Raw genomic sequence first — 12,161 nt, forward strand, 5'->3', positions numbered from 1 at the left:
GCAAGAAAATTACACTTTTATACAGTTTTAGTATTGAAAAATATACAATTCAGAAATTTCCATTGAAATACTAATTTATAAATTAACTTTTTTATGGCAAATTGAACTCATAATTTATATTAAAAAGTTTGGATAATTATGATATTAAAAAATAATTGTGTTAAAAAAAAAAGTTTTTGAACATTTCGCAAATATTAAAAAATTTTAAAATTAAAACGCTAAACCAAAATTATGCTACAAAAATTTGTTTAAAACATTTCCAACGTTATTGCTTTTGTTGTAATACATGCCAGTGCTTGACCAGATATAAAACTGGCAGCATGCCAGATATAAAATTGATAACATACCAGATATAAAACCGGCAACATTTCGGCTAGATAGAAATGGCTTTCGACGTTGTGTGTTTCAAAATATCCACTGTTAACAATAGTTATTCAAAAGTGGCTACAAAATGTATGAAAATTAAATATTTCCTGGGCTTTATTTGCTACAAACACTTCAAATACTGTTTTTATTTGTTGTTGGTTGCAAAAATAATGCTTTAAGCTTTCTTGTAATTAACTAATATATTGATTTCTATCAATTATTCACACGCACGCGGTAATTAACATTAATTAGGTATTATTTACATTTGCATTGAACTTCATTATTAATATTAGTTACCGTTAAACTAAAAACTTACGCTAATTCAAGGTTTCATTGTGTGTGAGTGTATGGGTGTGTATACGTAGCTAGAGGGGTGTAGTGGGGCGTTTTGGGAAATTGATTGATTTAACATTAAGGTGTTTTTGTTGCGCACTGTTACACAGCAACATAGCTCATACATATGTATATTTACTATATATAAAACGCTTCATCAACAGAATTTGTTATTATTGCTTTTCGATTCGTTAAGTTTACTTGTTTTACGCACTTTTTTTGGTACTCTTTCTATTTTGTCTGTGCAATAAGCCAGTATATATACATATACATACATACACACATATATGTACATGTGTGTATGCATTATTGAAGAATGCAACAGCAAACGAATTTTACAAAAACAATTCACAGTAGTCATAAAAAAGTTGTAGGTTAGGAATAACAGAACCTTGTATTGCATTGAAACGAAATCAATTGTATATTGCATTTGTTTGCTCATGCGCCTCCGGTACGTGTACTTTAGTAGAAGAACTCTAGTTTTCGTTCTTGCTTGACTTATTAGCAACCTTACCAACACGTCTACGCTGTACTGTGTCTCACTACAACATATTAGCTGCCGCCGCGGCATACTTTTCCACCACATTAACATCGTACATGTCGTCATTTATGCCTGTTACGCCTTTGTTCCCTCACGTCGCCGACTCACTGCCACATCGCGCCGCTACCAACACATCGTCTCTGGTCGGTGTGTCACCACGCGCTGCGTTGACATTCACACTTTTTGTCGCAGTTGTTGTTGTTTCTGGCTCATGCAGCCACTTATGGTTAGAGCTAGTCGTGCTGGTGGCACGTTTGCAGATGCTTGCACTGCTGCTGCTGCTGACAACACCACTGCGTTCGGGACTTGCCTCACGCGAAGAGGCGCGCGAAGTGGACGAGGATGATGAGGAGGAAGAAGAAATTTCCTCTAGACAATTGTCCAAATTGTCCGTGGACGAGATGCTGTTCGTACGGTTCACATAGAGATCACAGTCTGTAACGGTTGTTGGAATGAGGTGAGTAATTTGTATAGCATTAAACACCAGAATTGTGTAAATTGAGCGGAAAGCACTTTTTGAGTTATGTTTTGATGACTTATACTAGTTATATAATATCGGTTATATCAATGGTATGTATGTATTATTTTGGAGTGTATGAATGAATAGAATGTTGTGGAAATGTTCACTCACCTTTTTTGAGGTTCGCAAACTCACTTGCGGCGCTGCTCAGCGTTGCCACACTCTTTTTCATATTGCGCAATAGTTTTAAACGTTCGCAAAGCTTCTCTTGCTGTTTCTCAAGTAATGTGGGTGCTGCGCTAAATTGACCTAGTTAAAAATAAAATTGTATGCTATAATTATCTTCTTTTTTTATGACAATTAATGTAAATAAGAATTGGGTAGCCATATTACAAAAAATTAATAAATTATTTTTATATTTAAATTTTATTTATTGCGAAAATTTTAATTAAAAAAATAAAATTTGCTTTAATTTATAATAATTATTGCTATTATTTTTTATTTTCTAATATTTTATTTTATTTTTCCATTGTTTTTTATTTTCTATTTTTTGATTTAAATTTCCTATTTTTTATTATTTCGGAAGTAGCACATCTTTATTTTCATTTAATTTAAATTTTATTTATTTCAAACTTTTAATTAAAAAAAAATAAATTTATTTTAATTTAATTATTCTATTATTTTTTATAATAATGTTTTTCTATTAATTTTTTATTTTCCATTATTTCTTATTTTCTAATATTTTTTTATTCTATATTATTACTTTTTATTTTGTATTGTTTTTTAATTGTCTAATATTTTATATTTGTTTCTATTAATTATTTGTTTTTTATTATTATTATTTTTTTAATTTTTTCACAATCATTATTTATTTCATATAGTTTTTTATAATGTTCTATAATTTTTTTATTCTCTACTTTTTAATTGAAATTTCATATTTTTGTTAGTAATATCTTTTATTTATTTTTATTTTATTTAAAAACTTTTAAACAAAAAAACATAAAAAATAAAATAAAAAGCCTTTAATATAATAACTATTTATTATAGTTTTTTCTATTAGTTTTTTTCTTTTTCTTTTTTTATTTTCTAATATTTTATTTCTCCACTCTGTTTTATTCTCTTTGCTTTTTTATCCCCTATTATTTTTATTTTCTCTTGGATTTTTTTCTAGTTTTTTTTTTTTTTTTATTTTTTTTTTATTTTTTATTATTTTTTTATTTTTTTTTTTTTTTATTTTTTTTTTTTTTATTTTTATTTTTATTATTTTTTTTTTTTTATTATTTTTTATTTTTTATTTTTTTTATTTTTATTATTTATTTTTTTATTTTTATTTTTTATTTTATTATTTTTATTTTTTATTTTTTTTATTTTTTATTTTTTCTATTACTTTTTTTTATTCATAATCATTTTTTATTTTATATTTTCTAATTGAAATTTTATTCTTTATTATTTTTTTGAATAAAATCTATTATTTTTTTTAACTTTATTAATTATTTTATATCAAATTTTTTTTGTTTTATAACTTTTTTTTCTGTTTTTTAGTCCTTATTTTTGCGCCTGTTCTTTTTGTACTTTTTTATCAATATTCTAATTACTCCCTTAATAAATTTTATTATTTTTAAACTTTTATTATACTTTTTCAATTAAGTATTATATTTGTTTACTTATTTTTTTTAATTTATTAATTTATTGTTCGTTTAATTTTTAACAAGATTAATAACAAATGACAAAAAAATGTTTAATTAAATATTTTATATATTTTATCACTTTATTATATTTCAAATTATTATTTAAATATGTTTAACCATTTGCTATAATTATTTACACATATTTTTGTTTAATTTTTTTTTAAATATTTTTCTATAAAATATTTATTTCATTTTATCACTTCATTATATTTTCAAATAATTATATTTTTATTTTAATGTCTCTTATGGCTTTCCCATAATTTCTACTATAATTTGCATATTTTTACTCACCTTTTCTGCCATCGTCTTCGTGGTTAACATTCGTCAACGAGTTATCGCTCACATTGCCACAACTGCTGCTGCTGCCTGTGCTACTGTTCAACACTCCCGACACCTCATCATAAGACACGCTATGCCGCTGCTCTTTGTCGGAGCCGCTATGTCGACGCTTGCGTTCCGGCGAATTGAGTGTATACTTGTTGAGTGTTAGTGTTGTTGGCGATGCTGACAATTGTCGCGCCATCTCCTCGGGCGAAGCATTTACAATGCTATTGTAAGCTTGCACGAAGCTGTTGTTCAACGAAGTGGGCGTCATATGTGCCGTTGGCGTCGTGGCCGTGCTACTAACCGCCGGTGGTTCGGGTGTTGATGGCGTTGTGCTGTCCGTTGATAATTGCATACGCTTACGATACTCATTGATGGAGAGCTTACGTTTTGGCGCCGGCGGCGGTTCGGGTGCATTTAGCTGCGGATTGAGACGTGGATCGTGGCTAGCGGTTCTTGTGAGCGGCAATTTTAATGGTGTTGGCAATTTGTTGGCAACTGGCGACTCTAGTGGTGTTGCCACAGCAGTTATACTTTCAGCGGTGGACGCGCTATTGCTCGATGTGTTGTTGTTCGTTGTTTTGCTGACCGCCCCTGTAGGACCACTGCCACCAATATAGGTGTGGGCTGGTGTTACATAGCCGCCCAATGTGGTGCTGTAGCTCTTCACTTTAGTGTCCAAATATTCAGATAGGCTGATATTCGCTGAAGTACTGGCTGTTGCCGCGGTCATGGCTGTTTTGCCGACGCTACCGCTCGGAGTCACTGACGGACCACCTGCTAACGCGGATGTTACGGCGCTCAATGTCGGCGGCACTATGGCCGAAGGGTTATCACGCAATTTGCCATAAATACTATTGTAGGTGGACGCTGCAGAATTGACGCCTGCGCTGTTACCAGGTAGTAAGACACCAGCGGCGCCGGGAGAATGCATTGCGGTTGGCGCCACTGTAGCCGAGGATGGCGGCAAAACCGTTACGTTGCCGCCGTTGGCCGAAGACAACGTTGGCAGTGTTGACTGCATATGCACTGCTGCGCTCAAATGACTAAGCACTGGCTGCATGGGAAGTGTCTTTAAGAGGTTATGATTGTGTGTCGGTAGCGACGCTGTGCCTGCAGAGGGCGGCATGGCTGGCGTTGGCACATAGGTGGCGATGGGCGTACCCATGGAGGCGTCCACATTACCGCCAGGCACCGCACCAATGCCACTGAAGTAAGCGGCCATGAGCGGTGGTGGTGGACCGCTGACGACGACATTATTGAAGTGCGGTATGGCGACATGTTCACGCACATAAGTTGGTGGTGGCAGCGGCGACACGTGTGTGCTGGCTAATATGCCGTTATGTTCAGCGACCGCAGATTTGTGTGCGGCTAAAGCATCTTTTTCCGCACCGCCACAACTGCCACCGCTGTTATGTCGATGCCGACTGCCGCCACCCGAAGAGGACGAAGACTCACGTCTCTTACGCGCCGCCAGACTACTGCTGCTGCTACTGGAGCAAGATGAGGTCAACATATCCTCGCGACTGTCTCGGCTGCCGCTGTCTTTGCGATGCCGATTGCTGTTGCTGGTGACGGCATTCACCAATGGCAAATCTTTCGTAAGTTCCTGCTCGAAATTCAGCTGACGCTTCTTGCTGATGGGCGGCGGTGGCGTGGGTGTTGTTGAGTTGGCCGCAGCGGGTGTTTGTGATTGTGACACTGCAGTGCTGGCATTCGATGATGACGACGTGGTGCGATGACGATGATGATGGCGCTCTTTATCGAAGCGATTATTGTCGCGTTCGCGGCGTTCATCAGCGCGATCTTTGGCATCGCCACCAGCAGACGCACTGTTGCTATTGGTCGAGTTGTTGTAGTTCGTTGCACTGCTATGTGTTTGTTGTTTGGCGCTCGGCACCGGTGTGGAGCTGCCGCTACTTTTGCCGCTGACATAATCCTTTTTGTGCGATGATGATGAGGACACCTTTTTGGAACTAGAACTGGACAACTTGCCACTGTGCGCCGAAGAAGAACGACTGCTACTGCTGCTACGCTCCTTGCCGTTGCGCTCCTTCTTATGCAATTTCTTAGTCGAAGACGAGCCACTGCTGCTCGAATTGGTCAACGACTTGGAAGCGCTGCTGTGTTTGCTGCTGCTGCCCGCACTTTTCGCGGTGTCGTTATGCGCATGCGTAGAATGATGACTGTGATGCGACGAATAATTCGTTGTGGCTGAGGATTTGTTTTCCGTTAACTTGGCACTTTTACCCACCAACTCGTTGGCGCTACCGCCAATCGCTGCTGTTGTGGTGGAATTCGTTTTCGACTTTTTGTTGTTGCGTGACTGTAGAATCAGTATATTCTCCTTGTGGAAGGAATGCAGACAGGCTTGTATGTCATCATCGGTTAGCGGTACTTTGCGTTCATTGCTATTATTGTTGTTAGCGGCATTCTGTTTGCGTGGCGCGAGCGCCGTCGATACGCTACCGCTATTCGGCAATGGCGTTGCCACATTATTGACACTAACAGTACCAGCTTCCGAGTTCGTCGCGTTGACGGCAGGCGCTGCTGGTGTGGCGCTGTTGGTGTTTGTAGTTATTGACCCAATTGTTGTTGTAGACTGTGTAGTAATTGGCGCCTGCGCTGCTGCCGTTGTAACTGGTGGCGGTGGTGGTGGTTTGCGCTCAATAGCAGCAGCTGCGGCTGCCGCTAAAAATGTCATACAATTCGGTTGTATGGCCGCGGTTGAAGGCGTGTTCGGCGCGCAGTTCTCAACTTTAAACGTCGCTGTCGGTTTGGTTAATGCGGCTGGTGAAGCAGTTGCAACTGTTGTTGTTGGCACAATGTCCTTATCGTCACTGTGCTTTGACATTTCGTGCATGCGCGCTGATAACGGTTTTAGCAACGAAGTTTGTTGCACCTCCGTCGCTGTAGCTGAGATCTCCACTGTTGAGGTTTCCAACTTGAGACGTTTCTTGAGCGGCTCATCGGACGAAATCATGCTGCTGCCATCGAGTGTGAGCAATTTTAATGGCGATGTTTTGGTGGGTGTGGTGGATATGCGTTCCTGAGCGTCCACAGGCGCAGTGCTGTATATAGACTCCAAGGCTTGCGAAGTTTCCACTTTATGGTTAATTGCTGTAAACGTCTGTAATTGCTCTTCCTTCTTTGGTTGCTTGTATGGTTTTTCATCCGCCACAAGAGCATTTTCTTCAGTCGGCGCAGATTTTATGGGCTTTTCATTCTCCGCTGCATTGACTTTAGCTCCGTCTGCTGCTTCAGTTGTAATTGAGCGTTCAGCAACTTCATTTGCGGCCTCTTCCTTCTTCACTTGCATTAATACCATCTCCTCGAACTTATCACCCGCCATGCTTTCTTCGCGCTCCACATCAATTTTAACATCATCGCCGCCACTTGTGTCTTCCGGTTCAATTTTGACCAGATTATCTTCGGGGGCGAGCATTTGCTGATGTCCTGGACTAGGCGAACGCAAGATATCCACATCATCGTCTTGATCAATAAGCATAGCGTCGGACTTTAGCTCTTCCGCTGCTGTCTCCAGCTGTTGCGGCGCTTCCAACAAGCGTTCTACCTTTGTAGTTACTTCCTGCTTAAACCTTGTATCTGTCACATGTGCTATTGTTGTTGTTGCACTTGTTTGCAGCTCATGTACGCCAACGCCACCTACGACATCGACATCATCGCGCTCCTCCTCTGCATCATCCTCCTCATCATCGACTTCCTCCTCATCGCTCGTCTCAGCCTCATGCTTTATACACGCACCTGACGTTACGCCAGCGTTTACATTCATCACATCCACTTCGGCATCGCTACCCGCTGCCCTTGTCAGCATACCGGCGGTGGGTGCCGTTGCTGTTGGTTCTGCCTTGACTAGTCCAATTACTGGCGACTCGAAAACGTTGCTAACGCCAGCTGCCGGTGAAGCTACACTGCTGCCGCCCACATCTTCCTCCTCCTTCACGTCGCCACTGATGATAAGTCGACGCTTCTTCAGCGGCGTCGTAAAGCCATTGGGCACATTCATCACCGCGTTCAAATGAGCGGCCGCCGCCGCGGTTGTGGGTGAAGCATGTTGCAAGCCTGCGGACATGGCTGCAGCGGTAGGTGTTGGCGTCATCGACTCATCTGTGGTGGTCTCCTCGCTGATCGCTTGGCGCAACCAACGTTTCTTGACCGAGGAATTGTTGCTGCAAGTGCTCACCTGCAGCGGCAGATGCAGTAGACTGCGTGGTGTACCGCCAGCACCAGCGATTGTGGCCGGATTATAGACACCGCTGTTGCCGCGCTCTGTTTGCTGTATGAACTCTTCCACTTTCTGCGCTACCATGCTCAGATTCTCTGGTTCATCTACGCTCATGGGCGCGCCACAATGCGCATCGTTGGGCATATAGCTGGCATCCGGCTCGTTGTGCTGCTTTCTATAGTCACACATTGTCGCCGCTTGTACCAAAGAGTCCAAGCCAAGCATTGCGCCAGTTGGCAAGGCTGTTGGTTGTGGCACTAATGCGTCAGCGCCGTTACTATTCGTCGCTGGTGGTGGTGTTGGCGCAGTCGGCGGCGGTGAGTCACTACCGCTGGTGTCGGCATCTACTTGATTCAGCAGCCAATTGGACATGAGTACTTTCTTCGTTTTCGTTTTATTGGGGTATTTGAACTCACCACTTGGACTGGCGCCGTCCATGTGCTCTTGCAGCGGTCCAACTGCCGCTTCGATTAGCAAGCAGGCCGAACTCACTGGCGTGGCGGGCGGTGAGGCGCCATTGCCACCACTGCTTGCCGTGCGATGTTGCGGCGATTTCAATTGCTCCAGCGCGTAGTGCGCCGCGTACTGTTGCTGCTGTTGTGCGGTTGGTGATGGCACTGCTTGCGGTGATTGTTGTGGCGTCGGCGACATTTTCAGATTGGGATTGGCGAAAGCGAGCAGCAGCCCCGCGGCCTGATCTTCGTTAGTGGTCGCGAGCGTATCGCTGTGCTCCGCTTGCGTATGCTGATAATTGGGTGCTGTGGTTGCTAATGGCGCCGCTGGCGATAACAATGATGTGGACTCTGCCTCCGAATGCACATTGGCATTGCCAGCGCTATTGCCTGTGTCGTCAACGGATTCGTTGCTGCTGTTCATGCGACTTTTGCGGCGTTTGCGCGCCTGTGCGCTGTGGCCGCTGTACGATTTGTGTGCTTTGCGTTTTTTCTTGCGCGCATTAGCCGCCGATACGCGTCCGCTGCTGCTGCTCAGCTCGCCCATGCTACGTTTGGTGGGCGTGGTTGGCGAATTACTGTTGCTATTGCGTCGCTTGGTGGCGCCGGAGGACGCACTGCCACCAGATTTGGTTTGATTTTTACGTTGCTGGTTGCGTTCCATTTTCTCAATCGCACGCAATATGGCCTCCATTTTACGATCTTCGCGTGAAAGCTTTGGCTTGTCTTTGGAGTTTGGTGTCACGACTGTTGAGTCATCATTGACGCTACCGCTGCTCGTGTTGTGTTGCTGCTGTTGATGATCGTCCTCGGAGAAACTGGTGGAACGCGAGCTCGACGACTTGGTGGCAGGAGTTTTATGGCTACGCGCGCTATTCGGTGGTACGTACGCGGCGTGCGCTGCGTTGTTGCTGTGCTTCTGTGGCGACTTCGGGCCAGCATTAGGCGAGGCGGCGCCAATTGCAACGTGGGTCTGCGTCGGTGGTGGTAGATCAACTGTGGTTAAACTTTGTGGTGGTTGCTGTTGTTGTTGTTGCTGTTGCTGATGCGCAGCCTCTTGCATGTTGCCATCTACGATATCCTGCTGAGCTGGCGGCATGGGGGTGGCCACAAAGTATTGTGTCTGTTGCTGCTGCTGTTCGGCCTCACTCGCCTCAACTCCGCGAGACGTTATGGTTTCAGGCGTGATAACAACAACACTACTGTTATTGCTTATTGCGGCGCTTGGCGCTAACGTTGCGCAGCTGCTGGTTAGCGTTACAGCAGTGTTGAGCGATTGCAGCGCTGCCGCCGCGGCCAAAGACGCATCACTTATTGTCGGACCAGTGAGTTCGCTGTGGTGCAGTTGTTGCTCTTGCGACTGTTGAATGAGTAAAGTTGTCTGCGGCTGCGTCGGGCCGCTCGCTGGTGCCAATGCGGTAGGCGTTGTTGTTTCAGCGCTGGTCACCTCTTGCAACAAGGGTGCGCTTACGTTGTTGGTTATAGCTGGTACTTGTTGCTGTGGCGGTTGCGTTGGCAGCTGCACCAATTGCTGTGACGGCGACAAGAGCAACGGTGTTGGCAAAGCGCCTAAGATCTGCTGGTGTTGTTGCTGTTGCTGCGGACTGTGTTGCACAAAGAGCGCGCCGGTGCTGCCGCGCTGTGCGCCCGTTGCTGCTGGTACGGACTGCTGCTGCTGAGCTTGTTGTTGTGGTTGCGACTGCGCCTGTGGCGTCGGTGAGTGCATGTGTAAGGTTGTAGGTGACGGTATCGACACGGATGGCGACGATGACGAGGTACAAATACCCGAATCATGCATTACGCTCGAAACCGAGGAGGTGGCGCTCATATTGCCATTGTTATTGGGCACTGCAGCCGACGCGGCAAGCGCATGCGCCGACAAAATGTTAAGACCACCATTACTTTTGTACGAGCTATTGCTCAGACTGGCGTTCATATTCAGCGGCGCTGTAGGCAAAGCAACGCTCGGGCTATTCATGCCAGGTGCGACGGTTGTGCCGATGCTGCTGTCACCACTGGACGAAGTCGAACGATTGCGATTGATGTTTTGCGCGGCGCCTTTCTTCTTATTGCTGCCGGCTGGCAACCCACCCATGGTCAGTTGCATTGCCGCCGCGCTGCTGTTGAGCTGTACGCCACCATTTAGGGTGGTGGCGAGTGATGACTTGCGACTGCTGGATTTCGTTGCGCCGCCCGCGCCCAAAGACTGTTGCGTCGGCGGTGGACCGAAGAGACAATCCTTGAGTAGACCGCATGCGCATGCTGTGCTCGTCGGCTGCACAATGCAATTGCTGGCGTTCGCTTTTTTGTTATCAATCGCCAGCAAATCGTGTGGCTCATGCTTGATGGTGATCTCGGTGCTGGCGCGTATGCGCATTGTTGCCACAATGAAGAGGTGTATTGTGCCCTTCTCGAAGAGATGCTGTATTTCGGCATTGGGGCGACACGAGCGACGCACGAAACGCGCTTCATTGCCGTAGGTACGTGTATCGACGCATATCTCCGGACCCTTGAGATAAGCTGGTTGTGGCGGCAGCGGCGGATATGAGCCATCTTGGTTCATCGTTTGCATGGGCGCCTCTGCGTCCGGTAACTGGTAGAAGAAAATGAAGGGACCTGGCGTTTTATGCGCTTTTAACGTAGCTGCTAGAAAATTGCTGGGCGGCGGCGAATTCATATTCACCGACGCGTTTTGTGTTTTATACTGCGGACTAAGCATGTATTTGCCGCGCAATTCGAAGATGGGGCAACTCGGCGCAATATCCATGTTGCTAATAAGTATTTTACCGCCTGCATGTGGCACAGTGGTGGCACGATTCTCCAAACCATTATTGCAGCACTCTTTCAGCGCGCGATTCTCCGTATTTAGAATGCTTTGCAGCAGACTCGGTTGCTTGGTGATGGCATGTAGACGCGCACGCAACTCGGGCGAATAGTGATTGGTTACGGCCAATTCGTAATTCTCAATCCATTGCCGCAAATTGGCTGCATGCTTTTCAGCAGCTGTTGCGGTGGCGCTCAGGCCATCGCTACTCTTTGACTTGCGTTTCGTTGTCTTCTTGGTGGCGCCCGAGTCTTTGCGCGGCGGTTTGCCACCTAAAGCAGCCAGCTTCTCGGCTTTTTTGGATTTCTTACCAGCAGCTGCATCTTTGGCGGTTTTCTTCAGTACCTTACCTTTCTTGGTCGTGCCGAGCGTCGTGGTAGTTGGCATCCCATGCATGTTGCCGTCAGCACCACTACCCAACATAAACGCATTTGAGTTACTGCCGCCCAGATGCCTTTGTTGTCCATCTTGCAACTGATAATTGCCACTTAGGTTGCCTGCTCCGCTAGCGCCACTTAAGTACGCGCCAGTAGAACCGGTCGCATGTGCTGACTGTGCCGAAAGTAAAAGCTGAGTTTGCTCTTTGCGTTTCATTAGTTGCAGTGCACGTGCTCGCGCCTTATCCACCGGTCGCGGCTGGCATACTTCACACTGGTATTCATCGGGTATATTCTGACGATCGATGCCCATACAGTCGACATGCTGCCACACGCTGAAAGTGTCAAATATGTATTTCAGTATTATTTCCCATGCAAACTAATATCAGAAAATGATGGAAATTTATATACAAAAAAATGCACACATAAAAATAAATTTAATATACAAAAATTAAGTAAAATAAAAAATAATAATTATAAGCAAATAATGTTATTTTAAAACACAAAAAATTTTAAATTTCATGAAATAAAAAAAAATAAAAAAATATAT

General features: G+C 44.2%; 1 protein-coding gene across 3 annotated transcripts in view; it reads right to left on the reverse strand.

Moving 5' to 3' along the window:
* Positions 1–222: 222 nt before the first annotated feature.
* Positions 223–12,161, reverse strand: part of LOC120777255 (serine-rich adhesin for platelets) — a 27,528-nt gene continuing 15,589 nt past the window's right edge. For all 3 annotated transcript variants that reach the window (XM_040108452.1, XM_040108451.1, XM_040108453.1), the window contains 3 exons: positions 3,680–11,946; positions 1,872–2,009; positions 223–1,675 (listed from right to left, as the gene is read on the reverse strand). In XM_040108452.1, the coding sequence (XP_039964386.1) occupies positions 1,332–1,675; positions 1,872–2,009; positions 3,680–11,946 (8,749 nt within the window). In that variant the 3' untranslated portion in view covers positions 223–1,331. The remainder of the gene's footprint in view (positions 1,676–1,871; positions 2,010–3,679; positions 11,947–12,161) is intronic.

The sequence above is a fragment of the Bactrocera tryoni genome, chromosome 5 (assembly GCF_016617805.1).
Source record: "Bactrocera tryoni isolate S06 chromosome 5, CSIRO_BtryS06_freeze2, whole genome shotgun sequence".
Taxonomy (NCBI): domain Eukaryota; kingdom Metazoa; phylum Arthropoda; class Insecta; order Diptera; family Tephritidae; genus Bactrocera; species Bactrocera tryoni.